Source organism: Lepus europaeus, chromosome 1, assembly GCF_033115175.1.
Source record: "Lepus europaeus isolate LE1 chromosome 1, mLepTim1.pri, whole genome shotgun sequence".
NCBI classification, from domain to species: domain Eukaryota; kingdom Metazoa; phylum Chordata; class Mammalia; order Lagomorpha; family Leporidae; genus Lepus; species Lepus europaeus.
Window position 1 is genome coordinate 4,519,839 of NC_084827.1, and position 17,304 is coordinate 4,537,142.

Below are 17,304 nucleotides of genomic sequence, written 5' to 3' on the forward strand. Positions count from 1 at the left end.
CACATTATGCTACAGATAAAGGGTTGATAACCAGAATCTACAAAGAAATCAAGAAAATCCACAACAACAGAAGAAACAACCCACTGAAGAGATGGGCCAAGGACCTCAATAGACACTTTTCAAAAGAAGAAATCCAAATGGCCAACAGACACATGAAAAAATGTTCAAGATCACTAGCAATCAGAGAAATGCAAATCAAAACCACAATGAGGTTTCACCTCACCCCGGTGAGAATGGCTCACATCCAGAAATCTACCAACAATAGATGCTGGAGAGGATGTGGGGAAAAAGGGACACTAACCCACTGTTGGTGGGAATGCAAACTGGTTAAGCCATTATGGAAGTCAGTCTGGAGATTCCTCAGAAACCTGAACATAACCCTACCATACAACCCAACCATCCCACTCCTTGGAATTTACCCAAAGGAAATTAATTTGGCAAATAAAAAAGCCATCTGCACATTAATGTTTATTGCAGCTCAATTCACAATAGCTAAGACCTGGAACCAACCCAAATGCCCATCAACAGTAGACTGGATAAAGAAATTATGGGACATGTACTCCATAGAATACTATACAGCAGTAAGGAACAATGAAACCCAGTCATTTGAAACAAGATGGAGGGATCTGTAAAACATCATGCTGAGTGAACTAAGCCAGTCCCAAAGAGACAAATATCATTTGTTTTCCCTGATCGGCGACAACTAACTGAGCACCAATGGGGAAACCTGCTGAAATGAAATGGACACTATAAGAAACAATGACCTGATCAGCTTAGGTCCTGACTCTAGATATAGAATGTAATACTTTATCCTTATACTTTGCGTTTCTGTGTGGGCACAAACTGATGAGCTCTATACTAATGATATACTGAAGTGATCTTCTGTATATAAAGAGAATTGGAAATGAAAAAAAAAAAAATAACAACCTGGTATTGAAGGGGAAATGGCATAGAAAGTTAATTAATTTGAAAAAAAAAATCATGTGGGTTCTCTGTCTTTAATGTGCTGTACATTGTTATTTAATGGTATAATTAGTAATCCAATGGTAGTTTTTTTTCACTTTGTATTGCTATATGGGCAAAATGTTGAAAACTTTACCCAATATATACTAAGCTGATCTTCTGTGTACAAAGAGAATTGAAAATGAATCCTTACATGAATGGAAGGGGAGAGGGAGCGGGAGAGGGGAGGGTTGCGGGCGGGAGGGAAGTTACGGGAGGGGGGAAGCCATCGTAACCCATAAGCTGTACTTTGGAAATTTATATTCATTAAATAAAAGTAAAAAAAAAAAAAAAAGAAATAAGCCAGAACCAAAAAAAAAAAAAAAAAGTAGAAAAAAAAAAGAGAATATGCCAGGAATGGAATTCCAAAATTTAATCATCAGATTACTTAGAAGCCTTCAGAAGCAAATTCACAAACTAAATGAAAATTTTTCACATGAAATTGATATTAAAAAGAAATCAGATTGAAATGCTAGAAATGAAGAATTCAATAGATCAAATAAAAATGCAGTGGAAATTCTTAACAACAGTATAGGTGAGGAAAAAGAATGAACATCTGAACTAGAAAACAAATTTCTGGAAATTTTACAATTGGACAAAAAAAAGAAAAAATTAGAAAACTAAAAAACACTATTAGAGATCTACAAGATTCTATCAAATGACCTAACATATGGGTCTGGGTAAGGAACTCCCAAAGGCATGAAAAGAGAGAAAGGGTTAGAAGGCATTTTTAACAAAATAGTAACAGAAAATTTCCTGAATTTGGAGAAAAAAGGGACATCCAAATACAAGAAGAACACAGAACTCCCAATAGACACAACCAGAAAAGATCTTCACCACAACACATAGTAGTAAACTCTCCACAACAAAACATAAAGATTCTACAATGTGTGAGAGAAACACCTGCTCACATTCAGAGGAACTGCAATTAGACTCACAGTGGACTTCTAATCAGAAACCCTGCAGGCTAGGAGAGAATGGTGAGATATATTTCAAGTCTTAAGAGAAAAAAAACTGTCAACCCAGAATACCATATCTACAAAGCTCTCATTTGTGAATGAAGGTGAAATAAAGACCTTCCATAACAAACAGAAATTGAAAGAATTTGTAACTACCTGACCAGCTCCATAAAAGATGCTCAAGGATGTGGTACACACAGAAACAAAGAAACAGGAACATCACTATGAAAGAAGGTGAAGGCAGAAAATCCCCCAGTAAAAGTACAAAGGAAACCCAAAGTAAAAAAATAGGACTATTAATGGAAATATGGCAGGCAATGACATTACATAATAATAGTCACCCTGAATATAAACGGCCTCAGCTGTACAGTTAACCAACAGACTGGCTGAATGCATTCAGAAACAAAACCCATCTACTTACTGTCTACAAAAAACACATCTCACCAAGAAAGATGCATGCAGACTGAAAGGGAAAGGATGGAAAAAGATAATCCATGCTAACAGAAACCAAAAAAGAGCTGGTGTAGCCATCCTAATAGCAGACAAAATAAATTTTCACACAAAAACTATTAATAGAGACAAAGAAGGGCACAATATAATGGTTAAGGGATGAATTCAACAGGAAGATGTGACTATTATAAATGCATATGCATCTAATTACAGGGCATCTGGCTATCTAAAAGAAATGTTAATGGATTTAAAGGGAGACATAGACTCAAATACAATATAATGGGGGACTTCAGTACCCCACTTTTAACAATGGACAGATCAACAAGACAGAAAATCAGCAAGGAAACACAAGAGTTAGTTGACACTATAGACCAAATGAACCTCACAGATATCAACAGAGCTTTACATCCTACAGCCACAGAATACAGATTCTTCTCACCAGTGCATGGAACTTTCTCTAGGATTGACAACATGCTAGGCCATAAAGCAAATCTCAGCAAATTCAAAAAAATCAAAATCATACTATGCATATTCTGTGACCACAGTGGAATGAAGCTGGTAATCAACAACTCAGGAATCCCCAGAACATATGCAAACACATGGAGAATGAACAACATGCTCCAGAATGAACAGTGGGTCATAGAGGAATTAAAAGAGAAATCAAAGTTTCTGGAAATAAATGAAGATGACAATACAACATATCAAAACTTCAAAAGCAGTGTTAATAGGAAAGTTTATAGCAATCAGAGTCCACATCAAGAAACTAGAAAAGCACCAAGTAAATGAGCTATCAATGAATCTCAAGGACCTAGAAAAACAATAGCAAACTAAACCCAAAACTAGTAGGAGAAAATAAATAATTAAAATTAGAGAAGAAATCAACAAAATTGAAATCAATAAAATAATATAAAAGATCAGCAAAATGGGGGGCGGAGCCAAGATGGCGGATAGTGAGGACGTGTGCCTTAGTTTGGGAAAATAAACTCTCATAAAAGTGGAATTACTGTAGCCTCAGGAAAAGACTCAAAAAAAAAAAACTGCAGAGAGACGCTTCCGGATCTTGTGGATGAGACACGGAGGACTTACAGGGAACCCACCGCGTGGAAAACCAACCGAGACGAGTCGAGCGGGAGAGGAGCCAGAGCCACAGAATCTCGCCAGCGCGGGAACGGAGGTCGGTAAGACAAAGACCTGAGAAGTCCGAGACACTGGGGGGAGGGGGAACAGAGGCCTCTCCCTTCACTCACCAAGCAAAACAAAGAGCACCGCGATTTTACATATGTAAAGCTCAGCCAAACTCAGTATCTTTAGCGAAACTGGAGAACACATTGAGGGCTGCATAAACCCTGTGTATGTTCCCAGGCATAAATCAAACGAATACCCACAGAGGCTAGATTTCAACTACCCTCAACTCCACACCCAACTGAGTCAAAAGAAAAAAAAAAAAAAAAAGAGAGAGAGAGAGAGAGAGAGAGCGTCCCAGCAAGGAGCAAGTAATCCGGGAGAGTCGCTCTTTACACAGCCTTAAACCTCAAGAAACAAGCATAGCTCTCTAGCCACACCCATCACAGCCCCTAAGGCTCCAACAAAACAGACAGCTCACTCAGAGGCACAGTATAACGAGAGAAAAAAACAAAAACAAAAACAAAAACAAAAACAAAAACAAAAACACCACAAACTATCTCTAACATGCCAAGCAAGAAACGTAGAAGCGGAGGTACCAAAGATAAGGATAGCACTATGACGCCCCCAAGTGAACAAGACACGCCAATGCAAGATTATGAAGAGGAACAGTTAGAGCAAATGCACGAAGCAGATGGCAAAAATTTCATAAGAACATTAAGAAGTTCTCAAAAACAAATTCTTGAACTACAGAAATCCTTAATGGACAAGATAGAAAATCTCTCCCGTGAAAATGAAATATTAAGGAGGAATCAAAATGAAATGAAAAAATTAGTGGAACAGGAAACTGCAGTACTGGCAAAAAATCTCAATGAAATGAAGAACTCAATAGATCAAATGGCAAACACATTAGAGAGCCTTAAAAACAGAATGGATGAAGCAGAAGAGAGAATATCGGAATTAGAAGACAGAGAACAGGAAAGGAAACAGTCAAATCAAAAAAAAGAAGAAGAAATCAGTAATCTAAAAAATACTGTTAGGAATCTACAGGATACTATTAAAAAACCCAACATTCGGGTTCTAGGAGTTCCTGAAGGCATGGAAAGGGAGAAAGGATTAGAAGGCCTTTTTAGTGAGATACTAGCAGAAAATTTCCCAGGTTTGGAGAAGGACAGAGACATCCTAGTACAGGAAGCTCAGAGAACCCCTAATAAACATGATCAAAAGAGATCCTCACCAAGACACGTCGTAATCAAACTCACCACAGTGAAACACAAAGAAAAGATCCTAAAATGTGCAAGAGAGAAACGCCAGATTACTCTCAGAGGATCTCCAATTAGACTTACAGCTGATTTCTCATCAGAAACCCTACAAGCCAGGAGAGAATGGCGAGATATAGCCCAGGTACTAAGAGAGAAAAACTGCCAGCCCAGAATATTATATCCTGCAAAGCTCTCATTTGTGAATGAAGGTGAAATTAAGACCTTTCACAGCAAACAGAAATTGAAAGAATTTGTCGCCACTCGTCCAGCCCTGCAAAAGATGCTTAAAGATGTGTTACATACAGAAACACAGAAACACGGTCACCAATATGAAAGAAGGTAAAGGAAGGAAACCTAAGAGCAAAAGATCACAAGAAGCTCAAACCAGATATTAGAAAATATCTTTGGCAAATGGCAGGGCAAAGTTACTCCTTTTCAATAGTCACATTGAATGTTAATGGCTTGAACTGTCCAGTTAAAAGACACCGATTGGCCGATTGGGTTAAGGACCAAAACCCATCCTTTTGCTGCTTACAAGAAACCCATCTATCCAACAATGATCCATACAAGCTGAGAGTGAAAGGCTGGAAAAAGATATACCACGCCAACAGAAATGAAAAGAGAGCAGGCGTAGCCATCTTAATATCGGACAACATAAACTTTACCACAAAAACTGTTAGGAGAGACAAAGAGGGGCACTATATAATGATTAAGGGATCCATTCAACAGGAAGATATAACGATTATCAACGTATATGCACCTAATTACAGGGCACCAGCCTATTTAAAAGACTTGTTAAGGGACTTAAAGGGAGACTTAGACCCTAATACAATAGTACTGGGGGACTTCAATACTCCACTCTCAGAGATAGACAGATCAACAGGACAGAAGATCAACAAGGAGACAGTAGATTTAAATGACACTATAGCCCAAATGGATCTAACAGACATCTACAGAACATTTCATCCTACATCTAAGGACTTTACATTCTTCTCAGCAGTACATGGAACCCTCTCTAGGATTGACCACATACTAGGCCATAAAGCAAGTCTCAGCAAATTCAAAAGAATTAAAATCATACCATGCAGCTTCTCAGACCACAAAGGAATGAAATTGGAAATTGGCAACTCAGGAATCCCTAGAGCACGTGCAAACACATGGAGATTGAACAACATGCTCCTGAATGAACAATGGGTCATAGAAGAAATTAAAAGAGAAATCAAAAATTTTCTGGAAGTAAATGAGGATAACAGCACAACATACCAAAACCTATGGGATACAACAAAAGCAGTGTTAAGAGGAAAGTTTATATCAATAGGTGCCTACATCAAGAAATTGGAAAGGCACCAAATAGATGAGCTTTCAAGTCACCTCAAGGATCTAGAAAATCTGCAGCAAACCAAACCCAAACCCAGTAGGAGAAGAGAAATAATTAAAATCCGAGAAGAAATCAACAAGATTGAATCCAAAAAAACATTACAAAAAATCAGCCAAACGAGGAGCTGGTTTTTTGAAAAAATAAACAAAATTGACACCCCATTGGCCCAACTAACTAAAAAAAGAAGAGAAAAGACCCAAATCAATAGGATCAGAGATGAAATGGGAAACGTAACAACAGACGCCACAGAAATAAAAAGAATCATCAGAAATTACTACAAGGACTTGTATGCCAGCAAACAAGAAAATCTATCAGAAATGGACAGATTCTTAGACACATACAACCTCCCTAAATTGAGCCAGGAAGACATAGAAAACCTAAACAGACCAATAACTGACACAGAAATTGAAACAGTAATAAAGGCCCTCCCAACAAAGAAAAGCCCAGGGCCAGATGGATTCACTGCGGAGTTCTACCAGACATTTAGAGAAGAACTAACTCCAATTCTTCTCAAACTATTCAGAGCAATCGAAAAAGAGGGAATCCTCCCAAATTCCTTCTATGAAGCCACCATCACCTTAATTCCTAAGCCAGAAAGAGACGCAACACTGAAAGAGAATTACAGACCAATATCCCTGATGAACATAGATGCAAAAATTCTCAATAAAATTCTGGCCAATAGAATGCAACAACACATCAGAAAGATCATCCACCCAGACCAAGTGGGATTCATCCCCGGTATGCAGGGATGGTTCAACATTCGCAAAACAATCAACGTAATACACTACATTAACAGACTGCAGAAGAAAAACCATATGATTCTCTCAATAGACGCAGAGAAAGCATTTGATAAAATACAACACCCTTTCATGATGAAAACTCTAAGCAAACTGGGTATGGAAGGAACATTCCTTAATACAATCAAAGCAATATATGAAAAACCCACGGCCAACATCCTATTGAACGGGGAAAGGTTGGAAGCATTTCCACTGAAATCTGGTACCAGACAGGGATGCCCTCTCTCACCACTGCTATTCAATATAGTTCTGGAAGTTTTGGCCAGAGCTATTAGGCAAGAAAAAGAAATTAAAGGGATACAAATTGGGAAGGAAGAACTCAAACTATCCCTCTTTGCAGATGATATGATTCTTTATTTAGGGGACCCAAAGAACTCTACTAAGAGACTGCTGGAACTCATCGAAGAGTTTGGCAAAGTAGCAGGATATAAAATCAATGCACAAAAATCAACAGCCTTTGTATACACAGGCAATGCCACGGCTGAGGAAGAACTTCTAAAATCAATCCCATTCACAATAGCTACAAAAACAATCAAATACCTTGGAATAAACTTAACCAAAGACGTTAAAGATCTCTACGATGAAAACTACAAAACCTTACAGAAAGAAATAGAAGAGGATACCAAAAAATGGAGAAATCTTCCATGCTCATGGATTGGAAGAATCAACATCATCAAAATGTCTATCCTCCCAAAAGCAATTTATACATTCAATGCAATACCCATCAAGATCCCGAAGACCTTCTTCACAGATCTAGAAAAAATGATGCTGAAATTCATATGGAGACACAGAAGACCTCGAATAGCCAAAGCAATCCTGTACAACAAAAACAAAGCCGGAGGCATCACAATACCTGATTTTAGGACATACTACAGGGCAGTTGTTATCAAAACAGCATGGTACTGGTACAGAAACAGATGGATAGACCAATGGAACAGAATAGAAACACCAGAAATCAATCCAAACATCTACAGCCAACTTATATTTGACCAAAGATCCAAATCTAATCCCTGGAATAAGGACAGTCTATTCAATAAATGGTGCTGGGAAAATTGGATTTCCACGTGCAGAAGCTTGAAGCAAGACCCATACCTATCACCTTACACAAAAATTCATTCAACATGGATTAAAGACTTAAATCTACGACCCGAAACCATCAAATTATTAGAGAGCATTGGAGAAACCCTGCAAGATATAGGCACAGGCAAAGACTTCCTGGAAAATACTCCAAAAGCACAGGCAGTCAAAACCAAAATTAACATTTGGGATTGCATCAAATTGAGAAGCTTCTGTACCTCGAAAGAAACAGTCAGGAAAGTGAAGAGGCAACCAACAGAATGGGAAAAAATATTCGCAAATTATACTACAGATAAAGGATTGATAACCAGAATCTACAAAGAAATCAAGAAAAACCACAACAACAAAACAAACAACCCACTTAAGAGATGGGCCAAGGACCTCAATAGACATTTTTCGAAAGAGGAAATCCAAATGGCCAACAGACACATGAAAAAATGTTCAAGATCACTAGCAATCAGAGAAATGCAAATCAAAACCACAATGAGGTTCCATCTCACCCCGGTGAGAATAGCTCACATTCAGAAATCTACCAACAACAGATGCTGGAGAGGATGTGGGGAAAAAGGGACACTAACCCACTGTTGGTGGGAATGCAAACTGGTTAAGCCACTATGGAAGTCTGTCTGGAGATTCCTCAGAAACCTGAATATAACCCTACCATACAACCCAGCCATCCCACTCCTTGGAATTTACCCAAAGGAATTTAATTTGGCAAATAAAAAAGCCATCTGCACATTAATGTTTATTGCAGCTCAATTCACAATAGCTAAGACCTGGAACCAACCCAAATGCCCATCAACAGTAGACTGGATAAAGAAATTATGGGACATGTACTCCATAGAATACTATACAGCAGTAAGAAACAATGAAACCCAGTCATTTGCAACGAGATGGAGCAATCTGGAAAACATCATGCTGAGTGAATTAAGCCAGTCCCAAAGAGACAAATTTCATTTGTTTTCCCTGATCGGTGACAACTGAGCGCCAAAGAGAAAACCTGTTAAGTGAAATGGACACTATAAGCAACAATGAACTGATCAGCTCCTGTCCTGACTTTAGATGTACAATGTAATACTCTATCCTTTTTAGTATTCGTTGTTGTTGTTGTTGTTCTAGTACTATTGGTTGAACTCAGTAATTAACACACAATTATTCTCAGGTGTTTAAATTTTAACTGAAAAGTGATCCCTGTTAAATCTAAGAGTGGAAAAAGAGAGGGAGGAGGTAAACAATTAGGAACATGCTCAATCGGACTGGCTGCAAATGGGGGAGTTAGAAATGTGCAGGGGATTCCAACACAATTCCATCAAGATGGCATGTACCAATGCCATCGCACTAGTCCAAGTGATCAATTTCAGCTCACAATTGATAGCTCTGATAGGTCTAAGACTCAAAGAGATCACACAAACAAGATAAGTATCTGCTAATAGTGATAGAATCAAAAAGGGAGAGAAAGATCCAACATGGGAAGTGGGATACACAGCAGACTCATAGGATGGCAGATGTCCTAAACAACACTCCGGCCTCAGAATCAGCCCTCAAGGCATTCAGATCTGGCTGAAGAGCCCATGAGAGTATAGCAGGCATGGAAAGCCAAGATACCATGGGAAAAAAAAAAAAAAGACCTAAGTGAATGATCTCTGTGAGTGAGATCCCAGTGGAAAGAACGGGGCCATCAAAGAAGGAGGTACCCTTCTCCGAAGGGAGGAGAGAACATCCACTTTGACTATGACCCTATCGGAATAAGATCAAAGTCAGCGAACCCTAAAGGCTTCCATAGCCCTTGCAACTCATGACTAGAGCCCAGGGAGATTACTGACGCCATGAACAGGAGTGTCAAATTGTTAAGTCAGCAACAGGAGTCACTGTGTACTTACACCCCATGCGGGATCTGTCCCCAATGTGTCGTCTAAAGCCAAGTGATGCTACGACTGGTACTGAAACAGTATTTTTATACTTTGCGTTTCTGTGTGGGCGCAGACTGATGAGGTCTTTGCTAATTATATACTGAAGTGATCTTCTGTATATAAAGAGAATTGGAAATGAAAAAAAAAAACAAAACAACCTGGTGTTAAAATGGAAATGGCATAGAAAATTAATTATTTTGAAAAAAAATTATGTAGGATCTCTGTCTTTAATGTGCTGTACATTGCTATTTTATGCTATAATTAGTAATCCAATGGTAGTTTTTTCACTTGATGTTGCTATATGGGCAAAATGTTGAAATCTTTACCTAATATATACTAAACTGATCTTCTGTATACAAAAAGAATTGAAAATGAATCTTTACACGAATGGAGGGAGAAAGGGAGCGGGAGGGGGGAGGGTTGCGGGCGGGAGGGAGGTTATGGGAGGGGGGAAGCCATTGTAACCCACAAGCTATACTTTGGAAATTTATATTCATTAAATAAAAGTTTAATTAACAATAAAAAAAAAAAAAAAAAAGATCAGCAAAATGAAGAGCTGGTTTTTTGAAAAAATAAATAAAATTGACACACTGTTGGCCCAACTAACCAAAAAAAAGGTGGGGGGACCCAAATTAATAAAATCAGAGATGAAAAAGGAAATGTAACAACAGACACCACAGAAATAAAAAGAATAATCAGAAATTACTACAAAGAGTAGTATGCCAACAAACTGGAAAATGTGGCAGAAATGGATAGATTCCTGAACACATATGATCTACCTAAATTGAGCCATGAAGATAGAAAACCTAAACAGACCAAGAAAGAATGTGAATTAGTAATAAAGACCCTCCGAACAAAGAAATGCCCAGGACAGGATGGCTTTACTGCTGAATTCTACCAAAAATTTAAAGAAGAACTAACTCCAATTTTTCTCAAGCTATTCAAGACAATGAAAAGGAAAGAATCCTCCCAAATTCTTTCTACAAAGCCAGCATCACCTTAATTCCTAAACTCAAAAAAAAAAAGATAAAACAGAGAAAGAGAACTACAGACCAAACTCTCTGATGAACATAGATGCAAAAATCCTCAGCAAAATATTAGCCAATTGAATCCAACAGCACATCAGAAAGTTCATTCACCTGGACAAGTGGGATTTATTTCTGGTATGCAGGAATGATTCAACATTCACAAATCAATGTAATACATCACATTACAAACTGAAGAACAAAAACCATATGATTATCTCAATAGATGCTGAGAAAGCATTTGACAAATACAATATCCTTTCATGATGAAAACTCTAAGAAAATTGGGAATAGAAGGAGCATTTCTCAACACAATCAAGGCAAATTATGACAAACCCATGGCCAATGTCCTATTGAATGGGACAAAGTTGGAAGCAATCCCACTAAGATCTGGAACCAGACAAGGGGGCCCACTGTCACCACTGCTTTTCCATATAGTCCTGGAACTTTTAGCCAAAGCCATTAGGCAAGAAAAAAATCAAAGGGAGGATACAAATTGGGAAGGAAGAAGTCAAAATATTCCTATTTTCAGATGACATGATCCTATACACAGGGGATCCAAAAGACTCCACTCAGAAACTATTGGATGTCATAGATGAGTTTGGAAATGTAGCAGGATATAAAATCAACACACAAAAATCAACAGCCTTTGTATATGCAGACAATGCCATGGCTGAAAATAAGCTTCTAAGATCAATCCCATTCATATTAGCTACCAAAAAATAAAATACCTTGGAATAAATTTAACCAAGGATGTCAAAGATCTCTATGATGAGAATTATAAAACATTAAAGAAATAGAAGATACAAAAAAATGGAAAATCTTTCTGTTCATGTATTGAAATAATCAATATCATCAAAATGTCCACACTAATGAAAGCAATTTACAGATTCAATGTGATACCAATCAAAATACCAAAGACAATCTTCTCAGATATAGAAAAATGATGTTGAAATTGATATGAAAACACAGGAGACCCTAAATAGCTAAAGCAGTCTTATACAACAAAAACAAAGCCAGAGATTTCACAATACCAGATTTCAAGACATACTACAGGGAAGTTACAATCAAACAGCCTGGTACTGGTACAAAAACAGATGGATAGATCAGTGGAACAGAATAGAAACACCCAAAATCAAACCAACAATCTACAACCAACTTATCTTTGACAAAGGTGCTAAAACCAATCCCTTGTGCAAGGACAATCTCTTAAACAAATGGTACTAGGAAAACTGGATTTTCACATGCAGAAGTATGAAGCAAGACCCCTGCCTGACACCTTTCACCAAAATCTACTCAAATGGACTAAAGAACTAAATCTATGACCTTACACCATCAACTTATTAGAGAACACTGGGGAAACCCTATAAGACTTAGGTATAGGCAAAGTGTTCTTGGAAAGACCCAGAGGCACAGGCAATCAAAGCACAAATTGACAAATGGGATTACATCAAATTGAGAAGCTTCTGTACTGAAAAGAAATAACCAGCAGAATCAGAGAAAATATTCACAAACTATACAACTGATAAAGAATTAATAACCAGAATATATAGAGAGATCAAGAAACTAAACCAAAAAAAAAAAAAACCAAACAATCTGGTTAAGAATTAGCAAAGGAGCTAGATATTTTTCAAAAGAAGAAATCCAAATGGCCAGCAGACACATGAAAAAATGCTCAGGATCACTAGCAATCAGAGAAATATGGATCAAAACCACAATGAGGTTTCACCTCACCCCTGTTAGAATGACTTACATACACAAATCAACAAACATCAAATGCTGGTGAGGATGTGGGGAAAAAGGTACTCTAATCCACTGTTGTTGGGAATTTAAACTGGTAAAGGTGTTATGGAAGACAGTGTGCAGATATCTCAGAGGTCTGAATATATACCTACTATGTGACCCAGCCATCCCACTCCTGGGAATCTACCCAAGGGAAATGAAAACAGCATATAAAAGAGCTATCTGTACATCCATGTTTATTGCAGCTCAATTCACAATCATAAAGACATGGAATTAACACAAAGGCCCATCAACTAAAGACTGTATAAATAAATTATGGGATATGTACACCATGGAATACTCACAGCAATAAAAAAATGAAGTCCGGTCATTTACAACAAAATGGATGAAACTGGAAAACATCATATGTAGTGAAACAAGCCAGCCCAAAAGCACAAATTCTAACTAACAGAGCACCTAAAAGGCATCATGTAGAAATAAAATTGATTTTTAAGAAGCGATGATTTTGGATTTTTTTATTTTAAAGTTTTCATTTAATGAATCCATTTTTCAAAGGTGCAACTTTAGAAATAAAGTGGTTCTCTCCCTCAAACCCACCGTCCCACCCCGACTCTCATTCTACCTCCCTCTCCCTCTCCCATCCCCTTCATTATGGTTCATTTTTAGGTTGATTTTTTTTTTTTGACAGGCAGAGTGGACAGTGAGAGAGAGAGACAGAGAGAAAGGTCTTCCTTTTGCCGTTGGTTCACCCTCCAATGGCCGCCGTGGTAGCGCGCTGCGGCCGGCGCACCGCGCTGTTCCGATGGCAGGAGCCAGGTGCTTCTCCTGGTCTCCCATGGGGTGCAGGACCCAAGGACTTGGGCCATCCTCCACTGCACTCCCTAGCCACAGCAGAGAGCTGGCCAGGAAGAGGGGCAACCGGGACAGGATCGGTGCCCCGACTGGGACTAGAACCTGGTGTGCCGGCGCCGCAAGGCGGAGGATTAGCCTGTTGAGCCACGGTTGATTTTATATACAGAGGACCAACTCTATGTTAAGCACTGATTTCAACAGTTTGCATCCCCTCACATACATACAACATGTACAGTACAGTTTGAGAACAAGATTTGCAGTTAATTCTCATAGTATAACTCATTAAGGACAGAGGTCCTACATGGGGAATAAGTGCACAGTGACTTCTGTTGTTACTTTAACAATTAACACTCTTATTTACGTCAGTGATCACTCGAGGCTCTTGCTCGGGCTGCCAAGGCTATGGAAGCCTTTTGTGACCATAGACTCCATCAGTATCTGGACACAGCCATAAGCAAAGTAGAAGTTCTCTATTCCCTTCAGAGAAAAGTACATCCTTCTTTGATGGCCCCTTCTTTCCACTGAGATCTTCCAGAGATCCTTCATGTAGGATATTTTTTGCCACAGTCTTGGCTTTCCACGCCTGAAATGCTCTCACAGGCCTTTCAGCCAGACCAGGAAGCCTTAAGGGTTGATTCTAAAGTCAGAGTGTTATTTACAGTGAATGTCATTCTAGGAGTCTGCTGTGTGGACTGGAGAATCAATGATTTTAAACAGCCCTTCTCTTGAGTATTGAGGAACAGCTTTTTAGTCTATATTTTATCTTTTCTTTTCCTTCATAATATTTTTCTTATCTTTTTTCTTTCATATAAATATTGAACTCTTTACTTCACACAGAGTTAACCATATATGTATAAAGGTAATTGAAAATAGATATTAGTAAAAAATGAGAATAAGAAAGGGAAGAAGGGGGTGGGAGAGAAGAATTATCAAGATCCTAAAGTTGCAATTGTGAAATGTATGAAGTTTGTAACTGCAAAGCAGCATAGTCCTGCATACTTTCCTACGGACTTACTTCTAAGGGCACAGCTTAACAACTTGCCATAGGACCCAAATTCCCTTAAGCTGGCTGGTAAAAATAGCAGCTGAAGTGTTATAAAGATCAAATAGATAGGATTAAGTGGTAAAGTGACCATATAGATAGGATCAAGTGTTAAAATGATCATATAAATAGGACTAAGTGTTTGGAAACAATAATAAACAACTAAAAAGGAGTGAAGGCTCCAACATGGGAAGCAGTACATACAGAAGACTCATAGAATGACAATTGCATTAAGCGTTAAGTAACACTCTGTCCTCAGAATCAGCCTTGGGGCCAGCGCCATGGCTCACTTGGTTAATCTTCCGCCTGCAGGGCCAGCATCCCATATGGGCGCTGGGTTCTAGTCCCGGTTGCTCCTCTTCCAGTCCAGCTCTCTGCTGTGGCCTGGGGGGGTAGTGGAGGATGGCCCAGGTGCATGGGCCCCTGCACCTGCATGGGAGACCAGGAGGAAGCACCTGGCTCCTGGCTTCAGATTGGCGTAGCTCCAGCTGTGGCGGCCATTGTGTGTGTGTGTGTGTGGGGGGGGGGTGAACCAATGGAAAGAAGACCTTTCTCTCTCTCTCTCACTGTCTAACTCTGTCAAATAAATAAATAAATAAAAAGAATCAGTCCTTGAGGCATTCTGGTCTGTCTGAAAAGTCCAGGGGGAGCGTTTCAGGCATGGAATGCCAGGACACTCTGGCAAAAAAATGTCCTACATAAAGGACCCTTGTGGGTGAGACCCCAGTTGAAATAAGTGGCCACCAAAGAAGGATGTACTTTTCTCTGAAGGGAGGAGAGAACTTCTACTTTGCTTATGACCTTTTCTGAATACTGTAGGAATCTGTGGCTCCAAAAGGCTTCCAGAACCTAGGCTGCTCAGGTCAACAGCCTTGGGTTATCACTGATGTCATCCATAAGAGTGTTATTTGTTAAATAAACAAGAATCACTATGCACTAATTTCCAGTGCAGGACCTCTGTCCCCAAAGAGTTGTATCATGAGACATAATAGTAAAATCTGTTCTCAAAAATCACTTCCTTTTAGTGTATTAAATGGAGGATATTATTATATCTCTAAGTTATAGTTATGTCTAAGAACTTGCAAAAGATGTATCATCCTTGGGCTCTTCATTAAAGACAATTAGGTTTCTAAAAAGAAAGAAGGAGGAGAAAGGAAGGGAAAAGAGGAAGGGGAGAGCAAAATCACCTTCAAGAAGCAATAACATAGAACAGCCCTTGTCTAGACTATTGAGGAACAGTTCTCTTAGTTTTTTTATTACATTCTTTCTCTTTTTCCTTCTTTTTCTTTTTCTGCTCAAACTAAATAAGAGAGGGAGGAGAAAGGAGGGGGAGAATGGGTGGAGGGCAGGTATGGTGGGAAGAATTACTGTGTTCCTAATGTTTTATTTTTGAGATACAAACAAAAAAAGAAACAAGTAGCTGTCATAGCCAATCATGACAAAGGTGAAGTGGGAGGCACAGGTGGAGAAGGCTTTCTTCTGGCCAGAGGCTCAGGTGATCTTGAGGATGGTGGAAGTGATATAGGTGTAGGAGACAATTAGTGAGATCACACAATCAATGATAATGGAAACAGCCCTTAAGAAAAAAATAAACTCTGTAAAAAGAGTGTCATCACAGGATAGTTTGAGTAACTGCCCCCAATCATAGTAAAAGTGGTCTAACAGATTTGATTTGCAGAAGGTAAATTGAAATGTGGCATAGACTGGCCAGAATTCAGAGAGAAACCTAAATGCCCATGATGCAATGACCACCCAGATGCAGCTACAGCTGTTAATGATGATGTAGTTATCTCTAGGAGTTACAGATAGACACACAACACTTCTCAGTCATTGCTCCAAGTAGTCTGAACTCTGTGGTCCCCCCAAAAAGGTACAGGAAGAGCTGGACAATACATCCAGCCAAAGATATTGTCTATGTGCCAGGGAGCAGCAATCCTCACAGCATCACAGGGATGATTATGGTTTTGACAAGGAGCTCCAGGACAGAGAGGTTGCTGAGGAAAACATACAAGAGGAATTCAGATGATGATCAACACGATGATGATGATCACCCTGTTACCCATTAATGTCACTGAATAGAAGAACAGGAACCAAGTGAAAAGAGCTTGATGGAGTTCATGGGATGCAGGGAGGCCTAGAAGGCAGAACTCAGTGGCACCTGAATGACTGTCCATTATCAAGTCCTGCTCTGCTTCTTGTGAAACTTAGAGACCAAAGGAGAGCTACTCCCAAGAGAGAAGGAAGATTGGAATGTGGAACCATTTCCAACCTGATGTTCAGGCAGTATGATATGCCCCTGCCACCGTGCTGCACACACAGCCAGAGCTAAAGGATGTCACCTCAAGTCCACACATGAGTCTCCTGCTCTATGGTGGAACTAGCTCCCTGCACGGGTGAAGACACCTTCTTCCCTACTGATGGGAGGAACACATTCCTTATCTTTTCCCCTACTGAGTGGGCTTTCTCACAAGTAGCAGAGGCTCACACCCTTTGTATAGTCTAGTTTTGATGGTGAGTCAATGAGGCCCCTCTGGTCTTGGGATTGCTTCACTTCTCTTAGGTGAATTATATACTAGGTAACAAAGATATTGCAGATGATGTTCAGAGGATGGGACTTTGAGCTCCAGGCTTCATCTGTAATGGTGGAGCATAAACCACCATGGAATCAGAAAAAAAAAAGAAAAA

The 17,304-nt window shown here is 39.1% G+C and overlaps 1 protein-coding gene across 1 annotated transcript in view; it reads right to left on the reverse strand.

The window, feature by feature from the left end:
- LOC133761864 (olfactory receptor 9A4) overlaps positions 1-16,793 on the reverse strand; it is an 85,829-nt gene extending 69,036 nt beyond the window's left edge. The window contains 3 exon segments of the mRNA XM_062194774.1: positions 16,018-16,416; positions 16,418-16,646; positions 16,648-16,793. Coding sequence (XP_062050758.1) covers positions 16,018-16,416; positions 16,418-16,646; positions 16,648-16,793 — 774 coding nt within the window.
- Between the last annotated feature and the right edge of the window lie 511 nt (positions 16,794-17,304).